This window comes from Rissa tridactyla, chromosome 1 (assembly GCF_028500815.1).
Source record: "Rissa tridactyla isolate bRisTri1 chromosome 1, bRisTri1.patW.cur.20221130, whole genome shotgun sequence".
Lineage (NCBI taxonomy): Eukaryota > Metazoa > Chordata > Aves > Charadriiformes > Laridae > Rissa > Rissa tridactyla.
The window spans coordinates 216,335,480-216,356,390 of NC_071466.1; the positions used below are offsets into that span (position 1 = coordinate 216,335,480).

Below are 20,911 nucleotides of genomic sequence, written 5' to 3' on the forward strand. Positions count from 1 at the left end.
AGAGACTCCACCACCTCTCTGGGCAGCCTGTGCCAGGGCTCTGCCACCCTCACAGCAAAGAAGTTCCTCCTCATGTTGAGATGGAACGTCCTATGCCCAAGTTTGTGCCCGTTCCCTCTTGTCCTGTCCCCGGGCACCACTGAAAAAAGCCTGGCCCCATCCTCCTGACACCCACCCTTTCAGTATTTATAAGTGTTGATAAGGTCCCCCCTCAGTCGTCTTTTTTGCAGACTGAAGAGACCCAAATCCCTCAGTCTTTCTTCATAAGAGAGGTGCTCCAGTCCCCTTATCATCTTGGTGGCCTTCTGCTGTCCCCTCTCCAGCAGTTCCCTGTCCTTCTGGAACCAGGGAGCCCAGAACTGGACACAGCACTCCAGATGCGGCCTCACCAAGGCAGAGCAGAGGGGGAGGATGACCTCCCTTGACCTGCTGGCCATACTCTTCTTGATGCACCCCAGGATGCCATCGGCCTTCTTGGCCCACCCTGTGCATGACTGCATCCCTTACAAGAGTATTACAGGCTTCCACTGGAAGATTTCAAGTTAAGCATGGGGTTTTTTTCCCTTTCCCTTTTTGTTTTGCACCAACTTCTCTGTCGTATGTAAATGTTAAATTGTGGCATAATTCAGAGATGAGTTTGTTTATCTTAAAGAGAGGCAAGAAAAACCAAAAAAAAAAAAAAAGAGAAAAAAAAGATGCTTCCGCTTTGTTAAATTTCAAAAATAAAAATCCCTTCATAAAAGCTGCTCAAAGATGGCACATCACTGGGAGATATTTAAAATGCAGGCAGTGGGTTTTTAACTGTTCCCAAGAAACACTCCTGTCGAACAGAATGAGGGCCATGAGGTTAAAACACAGCCATCATAACCTTTATTGCTTCATTTTTGTGAAGCCATTAACCACAGGAGGACCACAGATGTGCCACAGCTCCTGCAGCTGGAGTGAAATTCAATCCCCACATCAGAACCTAATTTATGATCAACCTGTTGGGAGGGGGCGGGGAGGCCGAAGGACAGCATTCCTGCGTACTGCACAGCGGGGAAATCAGAGACGCACGAGGGTCTAAGAAAAGTCGCGTGTTGAAAGAGCTCAGCCAAAGCCCTTGCACAAACGCACAAGCACGTGTCGCGTAGAAGGAGCCAGCAGTGAAGTCTTGCAAGTGGAAATTCTGCCTCCGAAAGCAGCTGAACCCCAACAACATCCAGCTTTGAACTAACGCTTCAGCTGCCCGGGAAGCCTCAAGACGAAATCAAAGTGCCACCGTGCTCGGTGCAGGACGTGCTCATTGCAAGTGACAGTCCATTCCCTGAAGGACTCGCAGGCTATGTGGAGAAGAGCGTAGGAGGCATGTAGAGAGGAAAGCGTTTTGCCTGAGGTCATGCTGCAATCAGCAACGGAGCCAGGAATAGATCAAGGGTTCCTGCTCTGCCGTTATGTCATACCGAGGTTTTTTTCTGACCACTCTTCATGCCCTCGTGTTCTCTGTATCGCCCCCAATCTGATCTGGCCTTTCCCATCAACCACCTGCTCCACTTCATTCAGATCCTTCTAAGGAACTTGCTCCTTTCCACATTTTCCCCTTTCAGTGTCTGCCTCCTCCAGTTTCTTGTGCGCTTCTGATTGCAAGTTCCTGGGTTTAAGGACCTCCTGCAACTGGAATCATACACCTAAGTACTTTTGAAAGTATCTTGATGAGGCTTGATGAGGCTCTGAGCAACCTGATCTAGTTGAAGATGTCCCTGCTTACTGCAGGGGGGTTGGACTAGATGACCTTTAAAGGTCCCTTCCAACCCAACACAGTCTATGATTCTATGATTGCATCTTTGCATGCCTAAATACTTCCTCTCTTATTTAATATGTCCCATCCTACTAACTTGAGTCTCCAAATCACACAGAAGTTATGTTGGGCATTCCAAAATACACTGTTGAGTTGTGCCCCATCACCCAGAGCATCACGCGGTGCTGGTGCGTGGCGATGTGATGCCCTGTCTATGTGCAGCAGCAGAATTCACCGGGATAACATCAGAGCCAGCCCCAGGATCACTGCGACTGTCAGATGTGCGATCCCAACAAGAGACCAGACTGTTCATCCACTCGTAACTCTGAATTTGCTGGCAGTGCCCCCGGTCACTGCAGATGCCATAAATCCTGCAGGCTCCTTTTCCCTTTTAAATGAACCTAAAGTTTTTTTCCTAAGCTTTTAGCAGTTTAGGGAGCATTTGTAACAACATCACAAAGAATCAATCACTTAGGGGTGCACACGTGCTGGGTCTGTTGGAAGACCCTTTTGTCTCCTAAACTATATGAAGCATGGCCAGCAGGGTGAAGGAGGGGATTCTGCCCCTCTACTCTGCTCTGGTGAGACCCCACCTGGAGTAGTGTGCCCACCTCTGGGGCCCCCAACATAGGAAGGACATGGACCTGTTGGAGTAGGGCCAGAGGAGGCCATGAAGATGATCAGAATGCTGGAGCATCTCTCCTAAAGGGTGTTTACATCTGAGGACAGGCTGAGGGAGTTGAGGTTGTTCAGCCTGGAGAAGAGAAGGCTTCAGGGAGACCTTATAGCCCCTTCCAGTACTTAAAGGGGCTCCAGGAAACACGGGGACAAACTTTTTAGCAGGGCCTGTTGCAATAGGACAAGGGGTAATTGTTTTAAACTAAAAGAGGGAAGATTCAGACTAGATATAAGGAAGAAGTTTTTTTACAATGAGGGGGCGAGACAATGGTCCATGTTGCCCCATCCCTGGAAATATTCAAGGCCAGGTTGGATGGCGCTCTGGGCAACCTGATCGAGTTGAAGATGTCCCTGCTCATGGCAGGGGGTTGGACTAGATGGCCTTTAAAGGTCCTTTCCAACCCAAACTATTCTATGATTCTATGTTGCAGCCCAGTGTCCCCACTCTCAAGCCATCTTCTGTATATTCTTTGCAACCTTGAGGTGTATGGTCCTCTGCATGGCCAGGAAAGAGCATCTGAGCTTCATAGAAGAGGTTGGATTAAGTCACCTGCATTAGAATGAAGAAAATACACGACAGTACCAAAGACCAAAAGAAACGCTCCCAGCTGAGCATGTTAATCAAATTCCAGCAGGAAAATCACACACAAGATAACCCTGCACTGAGCTTTTCTATTGTCATAATGTTGGAGCACCTCACAACCACTAATTGTTCACCAGACAGAGCAGGGAAACACCATTACTGTCACTTAGAGACAGGCAACAGAGATGTAAAGGGTGTTTACATCTGAACGAGTTGCCCTCAGTCCCCTTTATTGCTAATGGAGAGAAAGAGACATTTTTAGGACACAATTCATCTGACCTAAAATAGGCAATTTCAGTCTCCTGCAGGATGAGTTGTCTCCTAAAATTTCCCTAAGATTTCTCTTGCTGGACTGGAAAGGGAGTTGACAATACCTCCTCTGGATAGAGATATCTACATTTAATGCGATTAATTCCCACTCTCCTAAAGGTGGATCCATAAAAGTCAGGAGCAGAGCAGAAAAAGTAACTCAGATTTCTTATGTTTCAGTCTGATGTTCAGATCAAACCATCAATGGACATCCAAGATGAACAAGGCCAAAGGACCAGCCAGCAGTAACAAAACCGTGGAGGTCTGAAGGAAGCTACTTATGGGTAAGGAATGAAGGAGATGGAAGAGGGAAACCTGAAATACCCTGAAGGGCAAGGTCAAAGGACAGTCGGGCAAGGTTGCTGTTGGACAAAGCGAACCAGATGGCAAGACAGCAGAAGAAATAGTGGCCAAACACTGTCCACATGATGCAGCAGATGTGAGGAAGATCCAGGAGCAACATACACTGACTATCCCAGAGAACACACATGGGGTAAATCTTGCCAAGACCCCATCCCCAGTCCAGACAGTGTTCAAGGAGGAACTCAGTCCTTTCCCAAACGCCCTTTTCCCATTCACCTCTCCTTCTTTTACAGCAGAAGAAATAGGGAGGTGGAACAGCTGAGCCCAAGATCACCCAGAGTGCTCTTGGCACACAGGAAACATAACAGAGAGCCCTCAGATCCCACCACAGCACACTAGACGGAAATCCTGAAAATGAACTTTCTGCGAATTTGACTCCAATTCCAACCTTTGCAGCTCTAGCAAAAAAAAAAAAAAAATTAAAAAAAATCAAAAAAATTAAAAAAAATACAGAAGTAAGTTTGGAAACTGGGTGACAAGGCTGGTCTGTGCACCTTGGAGGAAGGAATTGCAAGGAAGCTGCCAGCATGTGTTTCCATCAGGAGAGTGAAAACAAACAAATAATAGCTAGGCTCTCTGCAAGCAATTAAAGAGCGGTTAATGAAATCACCTGCCACCGACAGAATTGACAAAACATAGAAAATAAGTCACGTCAGAGTCTGCCAGAGCATCCCTGGCACGGACAAGGGGCCTGATGGCTGGTGTATATTTAGTGCCAGTGATATCATCTTTCCTAGCAGGGCTTGCCTTCTGCAGCGAGGAGAAGGGCAGCACTTCCATGACAATGTCAGCGCGAGCTTTAAGAGGAAAGCGCCTGAGATTTCCTTAACAGGCAAGAAAGCAGCACGGCGGTAGCCTGGGCTACATCGCAGAGCAGGAGACAGGCAGGGGCTGCAGAGCATGATCAAGATGAAAACCCAGGAGAAGAAAAAAAACAACACCATAATATCCAAGCTGGTATCTTACGCACTGTCAGACAACAGCGTAATGAGTTTGTGGTTATTCAGGTCCTGTTGACCGTTGCCCTATCATAACCTTGGGCTGCTCAGAGCTTTGCAGGACGGGTAGAGCTCAGGTCCCCCCTAGAAGGTTCCCCTCAAGACAAATCCTTTTTAGCCCAGTAGTGCATACACCACCTTAGTGAACAGTCCTGCATCTGCACGTACACGCATTATGCCAACAATTTTTTTAACCGCAGAGCATTGGAATACTAATTGCAACAGCTCTTTTAATCTCTTGCCCTCCGTCACTGCTTTGCACCTAAAAAAGTCAGTTTCCCCTAAAAACGAGAGACTGGCTTAAAAATCATGAATTAACAATCAAAGCTTAGCTTTAATTTGCTGTTATAGTTACTAACAATTAGTGTCAGGGTGCGTTTGGGACTCTCAGCATTTAGGCATTACATCTGCCTGCACTACCCCTGCCCAACCAGCCCTGTTCCCTCAAAATAAGAATATCCAAGTCATGCTGCCCAAAGCCATATTAACATCTCTAAATGAACAGGAGTAATACGCCAGGGTAGCCCTGTGCTATCACCATCCTGAAATCTTTTCTTTCCCCACTATATTATGGTAATTTATTTCACTACCGGGGCTCCCATGTGAGTTCAATTCTCTAGCATCCAAGCAGACGAAAATGCTAACCTGGCAGAAGAAGTTTAACAAAGAGCCTAAATGCAGTAGTCTCATAAGATCTTGCATCTCTCCATATATTGCATGCTAAGACAGACGTGCAAGGAAAACAGCGAGATATAAATTTGGAAACATTTTCTTTTTCTCCATGAATAACAAATTAGCTAACAATTCAGAATTTAGGTGGGATTTGGGGAATTCGTTTACATCATCACAAGGGGGAGAAAGAGGCTTGAAAGCATCAAAAGATTTTTACTTTTCTATCTCACGGTAGAGAAACCTGTAAGAAAAGAGCTAATTAAACAAAAAAAAAAAAAAAAAGGAGAAAAGGGGAGACTGGGAGGTCGAATAACCACAAGTCGTTGTTTCATAGACCATAAAACTTTCAGAGCTTTGGAGCTTTGTTTGTTTTGTTGAAAAAGAGGAGAGAGAAGCACTTGGTTTTGTTTTGGCACAGGTCGGGGTTGTGGGTTTTTTTTTTTTTTTTTTTACATATTCTTTTTATAACTTTTTCTCCATTCTGTAGGAAAACAACAAAATGAGTCACTCTCATTGTAAGAGATGGACAAATACTCAAACCTAACAGGATGCCAAGGTCCTAGCACTTACCAACACAGAGATGCTGTCTGAAGGGCAGGAGATATGCATTAGCATGCACGGCATGGCCTTACCGCTCAGGTTAGCTCTATCATCAATATGTTCCCTTAGACCCCAAGGAGATAAATCGATTGTGTATGAAATCCAAAAGAAACCCACAGAAACTTGTAAGCAGTGGGGAAAAGATCAAAGCGCCTGTAGTGTGCGAAACCACATCCACCCCAGCAGATATCACAAGTCATAAACTCCCCCCGATAACCCAGCCTTAATCAACCATATGACAAGTGAGGCAAACACGGGGAGATTTGCACAGTGCCGGTCGCTATGTTTAATTAGATTTCATCAGAACGGTTCTGAAAAATTAATATGACGAGGTCTCTGCCAGTCTCGGTGATAACCTTTTCCCTGACATCGCTGGAATTTATTGCCAGCCTCAGTTTAAAAAAAAAAAAAAAAAAAAAAAAAAAAAAAAAGAGTTACAAGAAGTCAAATGGAAAGATGACTCCAGACCACAGCCATGAGCATCCCAGCAGGGTGGGATACCAGCACGGCTGGCAGTTGAAACAGTGGTTTGCATTTCCAGGATGCCATAGATACAACAGTGTGCTGGGGTCCTTTGCCAACGTAGCACTCCAGCTAGAAAAACAACCATCAGTAAAGCTTCCAAAACCCACCAAAGTCCCTTAGGAGTTCGTGTTTTGTTATCCAAAGGGACCCAGCCCCGTGAATCATCAGCAGAACATGTTCAGCATGACAGAGTGTAACCAGAGCTGAAACCCACAGACAACTGGCTCCCAACTTTCCTCTCTAGACTTTGCTTCTCTTGGCACCTCCAGGGTCCCAATCCATCTCCCACTGGAGCCTGCGAGTGCTCGACTTGTTTCCAACACACACTTCCAGGCTCACTGCACCAAGGGGGATCCCAGCTTGGAGGCATTGGCGCATACTTGATGTGATGTTGCTGATACAAAAGAACAACTCTTACCAGGAGTGATCTTCTATGGGACGTGGCCCATGGAAGGGTTATCTCCGAGAACACAGTCCTGCTGTCTCTAGTCAAGTATGGATGCCAACCTAACTAGCACATATATTTCTTTTTGGGGTCTTGCGTTGAAACACCACACAACTCAACTCCTTTTAAGTTTAGGAGATGAATGATCATCCTTGGGGTCATAGCTGGTAGAACGCTGGCCAGTACGAAGAAAGCCAAGTAATGACAGAGTCAAGTTCATGAAAAAAAGCATTATTGACATTAACCTAGATGGGACCCTATCATGTTGCATTCAAATCTATAGGGTTAGCTGCTGCTATCACAGCTAGCAAGATGCTTTCTGGCCACCCTGGGCACAGAATCCTAGGGGGACTTTCCTGGAGCCACAGCTTTGATTAACCATCTTGGCCTGGCCTTCAGTCTGTATTTCTGCCCCTCACCCAGCAATGATAGCTTTTCTAATTTCAGAAAGGGCCAAGGACCTGCAGCTCTTCCGTATGGTTTCCTTTCGAAGAGGTGAAAGGCTACCGACAGGGTTTTGGAGAAAAACAAACCCAACAAGACAAGTGTCAGACCAAACAGGAACAGATCCTTGAATCCTGCATAGCAACACACGTCTTCACTCCCGCAGACACCATATGGGTCGGGGTCTACAAAAACCCGCACAAATCTCTCATGCTTCCCCCCAAAGCTTCACACACATGAGTCTAACAACCAGCAATCCATCAAAGCTTGATTGCTCTCAAGCCAGGCTGCCACCAAGACGAAATGAGAGCGAGATGATGAAGCATAGCAAGCCAAAGTTGTTAAAGCAAAATGAAAGAAGCGCAAGGGGAAGAGATCAAGTTGGAGAAGAACAGGGGGAGATTTTATTTCTGCTTCCCTTCTCTTGGCTTCACACACACCCGCAGCAACATTCATAAGTGGTGGATATGCAGATGACGTTAAAGTCCCCCAACGGGGGTTCACAACCACCACGCTGACGCCGAGGGGCTGCCGCACACCAGAGAGTCTGGGTGGGTGCAGGGGAGAGGTGGAGAGAGGCTCTTCACGTTAGTTCAAGCCAAAAGTTGCTTACCCTAATGAAGGGAGGTGCATTCCTTGTTGCCTTTTAATTAAGAGCTGGCTCATAAATCAAACCACGTGTTGCTACGCTTCGGATGTCAGTTGAGGGAAAGGCTTTTTTTGAATAACCATGGCCCCTTATGCAAGCGGTGGTCCCTCCTCCAACTCCAGTAACATGGCTAATTACACTACTTTTGTTTGCTGTTACAAACCCACCCGGCCTTTACCACACCAGGAATTGGGCCTCTGATCCCCCCCCAAGAAATGCTCAGCTATGGGTCACAAACCGAGCAGAGCTTCACCCAGTTTAAGCATCAGCAGCAGGAGGAAGAATTACAGTTAAACTGAGCATTTCCCTAAGTTTCCTCAGGGGCATCCACAACTTCTTTTAAATTACAGGGTTCCCAGAGGTGGGCTGGGAAAACTATTTAAGGCAAATTGTTTTCACAGAGCAGTAGTCAGAGAACACAGGCTGGAAGGCACGAGTTTAAACTCTTAAGCAATATTGTTCGCATGCACACACGCACATAGGTACGCACATTTTAAAATGCATTTCCAATTTCAGGGGAAAAAATACAGATCTTCGTTCATGGCTATTCTGTATCCAGCCACTTTTCCCCTACTCTGCTGTCTCTGCACAGCAGTCGTTTCTAGCACGTGGGAGATGAGTTAAAGCTGTCAGTCCAGACTGCAGCAACTACGTGCAGCAAATAGTCCAGCTGAGACTCTCAACAAAGCCTTGGACAATGTAATGAGTGAACAGTGGGAACAAGCAGGTTTCACGCAACACATACCCCATAGGCACAATGGTATCCTGGACTTCAGAGAGAGCAGGGAACTGAATCTGGACCTCATCATCATGGTTGACATCTTCACCCACACTCAGTTCCCAACCTCTGCACCCTTTCTTCTTCCTTCCTAGAGACAGGAGCTGTCAAATTGTGATGTCTACATCAATGCCCATCTGCAGCCGAAGCAGAGATCTGGCCAACGGGAGAAGGCGGAGGTGAGAGGCTGCAGAGGTGATTTTGGGGATATCTCTGAGATACAGCTTCAGGATGGTGAGGGGGATAGAGCGGAGGATGGTGAAAGGAAGAGACGGATGCACAGCGCCTTATCAGGGACTTGCTGTTCTTTCAACAGGCTCCCTGATAACATATGGAGCTTAATCAAATATGCAAATAATGTCCTATCTGGAGACAAGGGAAATAGAGAAATAAACCCAGAGACCATGCATGAAAACAAGAAGATAAAATGAGAGAGTGGGTAGAAGGTTTCCTCTTTTTGATAAAATTATTTCAAAAGATTAAATTAAAGCAAAACTAATTAGGAGAACCGCACTTAAGCCGACTTCCCGTAAGAAGGGTCAGCAGGCAAGAGGCATTCAAATCAAAGGCAGATGCAAGAGACACTTCAAGGGCTCCCTGAAAAGTCATTATCCCAGTCAAAAGGGAAGGGGATACAGAGAAGGAAGGAATGACAAGAGTCATTTTGGCTGGGCATCCATCCGGGCATTAGATGGAGTGTGTGAGGAGTTAAATAGCCTCTCTTTGTCACCCTGGAGAGCAGAAGTAGCAGGTGAAGACTAAAGCTGACCACCTAATGTCCCATCCAGAGCACTTCTCAGAGAACAGAGGGACAAAAACCAACAGAATTATATAGAACGGGAGGGGGGGCACAAGGATGCATCTGCTTTTCCTTGTATCCAAGCCCTGCATGGTTTCCATCAGCAGCACAGCCACGCCAGGTACTGCAGCCTGAATCCAGATCAGAGCTGCTGACACCACACAGAAAATCCCCCACCACAACAAGGCAAGTGACAACCAGCATCACTGCAAACTGTCCCCTGGCAGGATGCAGGACCCATGGGTTTCAGCAAGGTAACCTGCAGCAGGACATTGTTATCTGTCCCTTTGTGTCTGCTTTTGTCACTAACATCCCCCTGCCTGCACAGCACGCATCCTCAGCCCACCGGAGGGAAATCCGGCTCAGCTGCTTTGCGACTGGAAACCTGTCGAATTCAAGCTGCGGCTTCTTAAAGGAAGAGTTTGAAGAGATGATGTTACAACCTGCTGCCTTCCCTGCTGCAATGGGTCCACTGGAGCCCGCTATTTCTCCTGGAATTGGAAATAAAAACGCATGGCACAGCACCACCCATGCAGAATGCACGGCAGCAGCCAGCAAGCGCCTCTGGACGTTGAAGTACAGATTGCATCTGGAGGGATTAGATGGTCATTTGCAAATCTCGTTGCACGGTTGCAAGATCCCATCTCTGACAAGGCTCTGAGGCACTGTTAAAGCAGAACCTCCAAAAAAAGAAAGAGCAGCGCTCCACGCATGTATGCAAGGCGCCCAGCAAAAGCACAGCTCAGCCAAACCCTGTGCACCAGCACGGAGACTGCTGAGTAGTCAGAAAGCAGAGAGGGGTACTTGAGGGAGAGACACGGAAAATTAATCGCTCACTGCCAAAAAGCAGGCTCTAACTCTTGCTGGGAACAGCAACCTTCCTAGCAGAAAAAAAAAAAAAAAAGAAAAAAAAAAAGGGAGTTTTCCTACTGCAGTTAGATACTGCAACAAGCTAACTGCACTCCTGCAGTGACAGAGCAATTAGTAGGTATTTAAAACAAGTGTTGGCTGCACCAGTTCTGGATAGAGGGCCTCTGATGTGGTTTAGGGCCTGGGGTTTTGCAGCAGAGGATGGATCACAGGGCAACCCAGGCCGGAAGGGACCTCAGGAGTCCAGTCTCCTGTTCAAAGCAGGGTCAGCTTTGAGATCAAACCAGGTTGTTTTGTCCATTCAGGCCTTGAAAATCTCCAAGGATGGCAACTGCACAACCTCCATGAACATCTTGCTTCAATGCTTGCCTGTCCTCATGGGAAAAAGCTCTTCCTTACATCCAGTTGGAAGTGCTCTCATGTCAACTTATGTCTGCTGTCTCACGTCCTCCCACCACTCACTAATGTGAAGTGCCTGTCTCCGTCTTCTCAATAACCTTCTTGTAGGCATGGGAATGCTGCTGTTAGGTTTCTCCAAGTTTTCTCTTCCCCAGCCTGAATAAGCTCATTTCTCTCATCCTCTCCTATCAGGGCAGGTTCCCCAGCTCCTGGCTCTCTTCACCCTCTCCTGATTTTTCTCTGGTTGATCAACACCTTTTTTGTACTGAGGGGCTTAAAAGTGACCACAGTACCTCGATACGGTCTAGCAATTGAGTTCAAGATGACCACCTTCCCCTGAATCTACCAGCAGTGCCCCCGTCTGTATAGCTGAGGATGTCGTAGAATCATAGAATGGTTTGGGTTGGAGGGTCGTTGGCCTCTTCTACTGCGCAGACACAATGGTGGCTCATGTGTAACTTGCTGTCTACCAGGATCCCCAGGTCCTTTTCAGGAGACCTGCTCCCCAGCCAGGCAGTCCTCAGCCTGAATCGTTGCAAGAGGTCACTCCTTTCTACGTGCAGGACTTCACACTTCTCCTTTTTAAATGAGTTCCTGTCAACTCCATTGCACCATCTTCTCTTAAGTCCACCTGGATGGCAGACCTGCTGTTCAGCCAGTTCCTCCCAACTGACTGGAGGTTGGATTAGATGATCTCTGAAGGTCCCTTCCAACCCCTGTGATTCTGTGATTCAGTGATTGCAGCTCTGGGATGAACAGGTGCACAGGGCAACCTGCTTCCCACCTCATTCGACCTCTAGCTGGAGAAAGGTGAAGCGTAACAGAAAGATACCCACCCATCTGCAAGGCTTCAAAGCAGCAGGGGGAGGGAGACAGCACAGCAGCCTATCACTGGCATGCACAAGTCCTGCATCTTTGATTTCACCCATGGAGATAGTATCCAATCACTCAACACTTCTAGGTCATGTTGGACTCCAGTATCACCAGCCAACAACTTTTGCATGACCCAGTACAAATGGGTGTCACTGCCCAACGTCCACATAGATTCCCATCACCCCCCCTTTCAGGGCTGCCGGCTGGTACACTCCACACAAGCATCAAGAGCCAAGTACACCACAGCTACCAAAATTACAGCTTTCCGAATGCTACGGCCAGAAAACTGAAGTACTCTCCAGGTGTCTAAGCCGGCAACGACCTCTCAAAGAGGGACTGTGTATCAATGAAGGACACAGACAACTGCAGCCTTCACAGACGTCAAATTCAGACGGGAAGCGGGATCACTCCATCACAAGTGAGTGAAACACTCGGACTCCTGCTGATTTAGGAAGCTGTGAGGAGAGGCCAGAGCGAACAAGCCCCTCTCGCAGAAACCAGCTTCCCAGCAGGAGCCAGAGCCTCTACAGCGTGTTTTCAGAGCAGTCAAGTCCACTTGCCAAACAGTTGGGGGAAAAAAATAAAATTAAAAAAAAAAAATCCCTGACTCTTTCAAAGCAGCAGAGGGATGGAGAAGGAAGCCGAGTTTCCCTGCCGACATTCGCCCAGAGCTGTCAGCAGCAGAATATCCTCCAGGGAACATCAAAACCAAGCAGGATTTCTCGTCTTGTGCGTATGCAGAACCCCCCTCGCCTGGAGGAACAGTGAGGATCTCTGTCTTTGCCTGCAGTTACCACGAGACTGCAAACCTGTGCATGGCAAACCCAGGGCTCTCTCATTAGCTCCAGCTCCTTGGATGGGCGGTGAGGTATCAGACAAGAAAAGGAAGATACCCCTTTCCATGTGGGTACGTCACGGTGTCACCAACCCACCTAGAGCTCTGTTGCCTATGGGTCTCTGCCCATCTCTTGCACCCTTTTACCTTGCTCAAAATGTTTTGCATGGAAAACTCCATTTCATTCTTCTGTTGTCCACTCATGGCACTTGAGAACGATCCAGCTGTGTGGAAGGACCTGACACGCTGCCAGTCTCACCAGAATTCAACTGCTCTCTCCTGCTAAATGGGATGAACCCTGCTCTGGGAAGGGATCTCAACCCACATGTGAAGGGGGTAGCAAGAAGACCCTTCATAGTGATCAGCTGCAGGTTTGGGCATCCCTCAGATTTACCTTACTGAAGAAGTCCTGACATTACCGTAGACCAAGGTGCATCTTCTCCAAGCCACATACCGACTCCTTCAATAGTTGTTAGTGGTTCCCACTCCCTTTTCAAGGCTGTAAACAGCACCGTACCATCCAACCGGGAGAGCTGTCGGCTGGCTGATGGGATGGGATAGCCACAGCTATATGGCCAGAAACCAGCAGGAGCTCAGATTTGTGCCTATTTTCCAATCCAATTATCTATCCGAGAAAGCCAGCCTTCCCCAACGCAACTGTGAGATGGGCCAAAACGAGAATTGCAAATCCGAGCTCTCAGATCTAAAAATCTCTCCATGGTGTTTTGTCTCTGAATCCAAAGAAAGCCGGGTCTCGAGGGTTCAGGGTAATCCAGAGGGTGGTTCATGAAACCGGTTGATATTGAGAATTCTCTACTAAATAGAGGTGATTCCTGGTGGGAAGTGCTGGCCAGATTTCAGAGCTGTCTGATCTGAATGAAAACCTTCACCCCGAATGGCAGTCCAAATCTAAAAAGCCCTTCAAAGACCTCAAACTGGTGGGATTTTATGAAAGATGAAATACAGGCCACAGAGTGAAAGAATTGGTTTTTAAGCCATATTTCTTTCTCTGCAAGGAATTTAGCATAGAAAAGGCTTTGAGTGAAATATTTTGATGGAATAAAAAAAAAAGATAAAATATTTCTTATGGGGAAGTTTCAAATAAATGTAAATTACTACTACTCCATTTTCAAATAAGCATTTGAAAATGAACAGAGTGCTTTGTTTTGTTAGAAGTGCAATTCTGAGGGCTGTTCCCAGGTTGACATTTGTAAACTTAAATTGCCCTTTACACCTGCATCTACACACAGAATAATTGCAGGTAAGTTGTATTTCTTTGACTGGAAACTATCTGCACAAAAGCAATGACCCATAAATTAAATGCCTAGGGAAGGAATACAAGGAATACTGAATACCGCTACGCTCCCTTAGTGGTGACAGGTATTAGTGGCACGTAATTTGGCCAGACACACCGGAAAAAAAAAAAAAATCCAAAACAAGCATACAAAACCGTGCAAAGCATCTCCATGGGTACATCTCTAGCTTTTTCCTGCCACCAGAGTGAAGAGCTAAGCGTGTAATGAGAGAGCGTGCAAAGGAAAAGAAAGGCAGCGGATTTCGGCACCTGGCTGTTTTACAGCGAAGTGGTTTGTAGGAAGCACATACCCAGGAATAACTCCTGTTCCCGATGGTTGGCTGCGCTGCCGTTCGCAGAGAGACAAAACAGCCCTTCGTTAAACTCAAGTAAGGCTTTCGTGTCTCCTGAAAAAAAATCACTACAAATTCACAGGGGTGCCGACTGACTTTCAGCCACGGGTTTTGTTCGAAGCACTTCCCCCCCTATGTAGGAACTCACTCTGCCAACGAAGCCCACCGAAGGCACCCTGGAGTACATTATAAACTGCGGCAACGTGGTACGGAAGCACAGGGAACACCACGGGCCAGCCAGAACAGGAGGTAATTACAGACACCAGCAGCTGACCAAAGCGCTACAAGATGAAATATTTCTCATTAAAAAGTACCGCAGGATCTTTAATGCCCACAAGCGGTCGGGAGATGGTTTTCCATCCCATCTGATTTGTCTAGTTTAGCTGTTTGGTATGATCACACACCTCACAACCTTTCGTGCATTAGTTTTCTTCAACGCTTCTTTGAGCAAGCAAAATATTTCCTACCCTTTGCAGGAGAGAAAATGAGCTATGGAGGCACACCACAAGTTTCTGGTAGAGCAACGAACTGAACCCAGCTGTCTCCCAACCCACTCAACCCTGGGCCTCCCTTCTCCATCCCCAAGACATCACCAGCCCCCATCAGGCTTTTAATCCAAGAGCGCCGGTTTGTATACGTGAGATATGGACAGGGGGAATTTTTCTTTTCCATAGCTTTGCATTTTTATCCCGTTTATATCTTCATTCTGCAGGGCCAGGCTGTGCTGTGGACAAGGCATATTTCTACAGCAAATTATTCAGTGCCTTCCACATAGCTACATGTGGAGACCAACTGAATGAGCGAGGGTTGCACAATGTATTTTGCCTGGGGCAGTGAAATAGCCAGGGCCAACCTTGTCTTTCTGTTTCACTCACTTTTTTCCTACCCTATCTCTATCTTGGTTTTTTCCTTTTCTTTCTCTTTGTTGTCTTGGTTACACGGGCAGATTCCTGATATGCTGCTAGTTTTCATTTTAATGATATGTTCCTGTAAAGCACAATATTTTACTTCAGTTGTGTGTGCCACTGGATAAATTCCTTTGACATGTGACATTTGTATATCAACTAACAGATATTGCTTTATGACTGTGGGTATTTTGCAGAGTATTCACGGATTACATACATCAAAATCTCACATACAGTCGGCATCTTTCATATAAAAAAAACACATGGAGAGAAAAAGACTGAAACTGCGGAAAAAATAAGGAAAGCTTCTCCAAAACCATCTTGTAATTACTTGCAGTGAGTCTTCCAACAACAGAGCAGATCCTGCTATCTTGAATTTAGTAACTCCTCTCGCCATGCTAGCCAAAATACTTCACTGTAGCTTGACCGAATGGCTGCATTGCACCAGGAGAAAGATCAGGACGTATCATGCGTGGCAGGACTCAGCAAGCAGGAAAAAAAGACATCTCCTGGGCTTTGTCCACCGGTACCCTAGAGTTTCATCTAATTCTACAAAGCTTATTCCAATTTACCCATAGGCATATTAAAAAAAAAAAATAAAATCCCCAACAAACATAAATCAAGCTTCATGCTAACGTAATGGATTATGCTGGAGTTGCAATGCCAATGAAGTATTTCCTCTGATTCCTTTTCCAAAGCACCTGATTGATGAGAGAAGATGGAAAACGGAGCTTCAAAAGGCCCATGAAGTCTTGGCAGGGACCAAGGAATGCCAAGTGAAAAATTCTGAGTGCCAAATTGGCCTTGTGTGGCACTTAGAGGGGAAAACAGGCTGGTGTCCTGAGTTCAGAAACCCTCAGGAGCCCTGGAGGGGAGCAGTGCGTGGAGGAAACCAGTGATTGCAGAAATCACAGCAAGGATGGGGCTGAACCTGCAGGAACTGAAGGTTTCCAGGAGCCTGGATCAGCTGGTCCAAAACAACCACAGGTTTGCAGGGGAGCCCCGTTTTGCTTTGCTTTCTGCCTCTTTGGTGGAGACTTTATTCAGCTGAAGAAGATCTCAACCCGAGACTCCAGCTCTGCTCCAACACATGGACCAAATGCAGTAACTACCGCAGGCAGAATATTCAGCACATTAGGAAAAAGTGAATATAATGAAGCTTTCTCAAATTACATCAGCCAGTTCAGTTCCCCTCCTCTCATTCTTTACCCTATAAGGCTGTCCCCGCTCTCTACCACACTCTGTAAAGCACTAAAAGCTTTCTCTCCTATTTTCCCCTATTAAAAGGAATTACATCTTGGATTCTGCAACGGCAGAGACAGAGCTGTGTCTGAGTTTGCTTCTCCTGAAGCCAAAAGACAAACCAAAAGCTTGCGAGTGCAGGGAAGCAGCAGTCATTCTTAACTGTTTAGGTCTTTTGGATATTTACCATTCAGATCTCACCTACCCCATTCCCCCACCCCCCAAGAGACTGACTGGAGAACTAAACAGTTTATTATGATATCACAGATGACAGGGAAGCAAAACCTAATTAGTCAGGGGAGGAGATTATTTTTATTACAACTGTTTAAAACACAACTTGGCTCCTTTTCCACATGCCTGAATAGACTGTTTAAAAAAAAAATTTAAAAAAATTCTCTTTTTCAAAAGCATCAGAAGCGTTTCCTCTGTTGAACAAAGCCAGAGAGATTTGCCAGTGGGCAGGATCCCGTTCCCCTTGCAGACCCGCCTCACCATGGGTTCAATGCCATCTGAATTTACAACCCTGGTTTTCTTTCTAAGTGCAGAAACAGGTAGGGGAACAAAACCACAGATTTCAGACCTTCCTTAAGCATCCGTGAACAAATGACTCCGTTCCCCCTGCCTGCTCTGTTCATCCTATACACAAGCCATAGTGGGTCACCTTTTCATAGCACCTTCCTCTCCCCAGCTTGGAAGTTTTTATTTGCAGAAGGAACTCCAAGAGGAATCAACACCCAACCCAACCCCCAAGGCTCTGCCCAACCTCCTTTCCCAGCTTCTCACCCATCTCTATTATTATGACAAAACCACAATCTCCTCTCACATATAATATTTTGCAACACCCCTGGGCTGAGCATTCAGACAGACATTGCCAGACTGGCACAGAGCAGTTGGAATGGATGCACTGCCCATCATTAGCGTGAGAAGGTCCCTTCTAATACCTCTTCTTGCCTTGAGAAAACCACAGGTAGAGAATTCCCAGCTTCCACCTCTCCAGCCTCTCTGCTGTTGCCTTACACGGCAAACTGCAGAGCTACGGCCATGCAACAGGCACATTTTTAGCGAGAATTCACAGCGAGGAACATAAATACACTTTTTATTGTATTTGGGTTTATGTGGCGTCAACCCTAAACATAATGCTCATTATCGCTCAAGACACAGCTTTCTTTTGATGAAAACACTCTTCCTTCAGTACAAGCACCCAGCCTGACCTAAACAGAGCAACCACTAATCCCATGCTGGGCTCGTGGTGAAATCACAGTCCAGTCACATTGCTCTGAAGAAAGACCTCCAGAGCACGAATCCTCTTTCTTAACAAACTTCAGCTGCAGTCAGTTTTTCTCCAGCAGGCACAGATACCCTGTGATCAACTGCTTAATTAGAGATGGTCTGAACACAAAAATATTCTGTTGGATGTAAACTGCACCAAGTCTGTCTGTGGCTGGGTCTGTGGTTTGACTTCAGAAACATGCATTTGCTGATGAACAACAATTTGGAAGAAGGATTTTATCCTTTCTCACATCAGCTCTATCCCTCAAGGGTGAAACGCAGTTTTTTGCCAACCAAAACATTTTCTATCCTCAAAATAGGCGATGCACCTTAGGATAAGGACTGCGCTCACACGACTGCAACACTGCAAATCTCCATCAGAACATGAAAATCTGAGTTAGAGAACCACGTCAGGTCTTACCTTCTTGAGTTTCCCACTCTTAGTCCCCACAAAAGCCAGGGAGTGGTTCTTGTAGACGTAGGCAATCACAGATGTCATCCTGTCTCCATCCTCAGTGAAAATGGGAAGCCCTCGCACCATGGATGATACTCCCAAGGGGGCATTCATATCCAGGCCACAGAAATTGTCATCAATTGTTAACAGCTATAAAGAAAAAGAAAGAGAGCGTAAAAAGATGAAGCCACTACTTCTTTCGCCATTTGGGAAGTATCCATACAAGCAGGGACACCATTGCGTAACATGCCTATGATTTGTGCAGGCTGACAAATCGATGACAAAGGCAGGACTGAAGAAATACAGGGGTGGAAAAAAATTTGCCCAAAGTTGCGTGATGAGTTACAGACAGAAGGAGAACTGGAAACTTGCTTCTTTTGAATGACAGCCCAGCAGGATACATTACGTTAAGCCTTTTTCCTACTGCTTTACCAGTCAGTTTTACCAGTCAAGACCTAGCAATCAAAGACAAAGTCTGCTGAAAATGTCTTAAACATATCTAGCTCTGTCAAAAAAAAAGTATGCACATCCATTCCCGTGGGATCCAAAATAAGAACCACTGAGCTAAGTCTGCACTGGCAAATAAAATAGACCCTGGCCTGCCCTCTGGCCCTGAGATCCAGTAGTAAGGCTCACATCTATGAAACCTAAATAACCACCCCCCTCCCAACTACAAACCCTGTAGCATCACTCGCGTTACATCTTGGAAATTATACTCCCCCAAGGCATGTTCAGGAACCATCTGGGAGAGAGTTGGTTATCCCAGGTCAAATCTGCAGTAGGGAGCACTCTAAGGATTAAACACTACAGATGGTGCCTGCACACACGCCCCATGCCTGGGGTTAGTTTAATCATATCGTTCTCTCTGGGTCCTTCTCTCACACTGCTTGGCCTGGGCAGTTCAACCTTCTGGGTCTCCATTTCTTCCCCATGAAATGGAAATTATCCTCCATCCATCCATCTTACCAGGGTACTATAACTCACTGAAGTCCTTTGGAGAGGAGGGGAAGGTTTCACAGCTATTATAGGAGCTTTTTGGTGTTTGTTGGAGATACCCATGAACTCCTAACAACCAGAGAAAAGGTCCCATTCATTAATGCTGCTGCCTAAGCTCTAACACCTATTGGATTTGAACTCAACAGCCTTGTCATCACACAGATGCTTCACTGGGATCCATGTATACAGATGCACATTATCTCTGAGGGTGTTTCTTTGGACTTCAGGGAGTTACAGAAGTACAGCAGCAGAACCGTATGGACAACTCTTCTACCTTAAGGAACCATCTGGACAGTAGGTGAGGCTAATACAGGTGGCCAATATGAAGATCTCCACAGAATAAGTCAACCAAAGGTGAAGCTCCAAATACCACAGTACACAATTGCCAAAGCAGTTAGACTTTATTAACTTCACTGGGACCACTCACAGATTTGAAGTTAAGAATCTGCTTAAGGTGTTTTGCTGGACTAATGCCTAGAAAGGCAATAATTAATTGTACAGGAAGGTTGCCTAGTATTCATATACCAGTAATAAAGGACCATGACTATTTCCTTTGAGCTCACACCTTTCTGGAAGCATGGACAGAACACGTGCTGCTCCTTACTTCAGTTCACGAGCAGTAAAAGCCTGATAGTTGATTCATTTTATCCTCACCCAGCAATTACAGGGAATAATTACAGAATGTTTTACTGAATGGAAGAATAATGTGTCTTAAATGTATTTATAAATGCATAAAACCTATGAGGAATTCAAACAGCCATTAGTAAGGAACAGCTAGCCTGAGCTCTGGCCCACAAGAGTCATTAGTGTTTGTGGACTGCCCTTTCAGAGCTAAAACACCAGCTCAAAGAGCAATTACAGATCAGATCAACAGCCTCCATGAGCAGCAGACAGGATGTTGCTAGTCTACGATGCCAGCACAAAGTGTAAGATAAATCTGTCTCCCAAATCCAAAGGCCAAATTCCCCAGAGGCCTGGTACCATCATACTGATGGCCACACTTCAGAGAGGCAGGACACCCCTGCCAACAGCATGACTTGCAAAAACCGAGCATTTCTGTGGCTAACGAGAACACAAACAGATTCGTTACATAGGTCAGGATGGAAAAGCTGCAGCTTGATTACTCAGGAAGTACAAACGTGTTTGAAGCAGCGACACTTCCCAGATCTTTCTGCGAGACATGAGACACTGACTGTCAGAGATGAGCAGTGTGTTGGGCTGATGTGGTGTGACAAGCCTTCTGTTCACCAATTCACTACCCAACTCATCGCCTGGTGTGGGATCCACCTCACCTTGCTTTAGCCATGTGAAACCTTAGTAAGTAGCCTAGAGTGGTCATCTAAAGTACCTCCCTATTCAACAGAGGAAAGGAGGCACATCACAGACCAAGCTATCCAACCAAACTTGCAATATGCTAGATCACCTTCTGATAGAGCCAGCTGATTGCAAAAGGACTCCGGATGATTCACATTAAGATGTATCATGCTTTGAACAGGAGGCTGGATTATACGACTTCTTGAGGCCCTTCCAACCTGAATCATCCTATGGATGTAGGACCTAAGAAGAATCCAGGTCTGGAAGTCAGGCCTAGTTTGACTGGAAACTTTTAAGCTCTCAAATTAACATGATCTGTGTTTCAAGGCGATAATAAAACTGTATATGTGTCTCACCCAAAGTGATGGCCTGACAGGCTGAGATAAGAACCATTTCAGACTAAAACCAAGAAATTCCCAAACTTTCTACAGATGGCAGAAAGAAGGGCAAGGAAAGAAAAGTCATGCTTTGCCATGGTTTTAAAGGA

General features: G+C 46.1%; 1 protein-coding gene across 4 annotated transcripts in view; it reads right to left on the minus strand.

The window, feature by feature from the left end:
- The window catches only part of PLXNA4 (plexin A4), a 477,975-nt gene that overhangs the window by 409,142 nt on the left and 47,922 nt on the right, over positions 1 to 20,911 (minus strand). For all 4 annotated transcript variants that reach the window (XM_054221427.1, XM_054221409.1, XM_054221417.1 and 1 more), the window contains exon 3: positions 18,082 to 18,264. In XM_054221427.1, the coding sequence (XP_054077402.1) occupies positions 18,082 to 18,264 (183 nt within the window). The remainder of the gene's footprint in view (positions 1 to 18,081; positions 18,265 to 20,911) is intronic.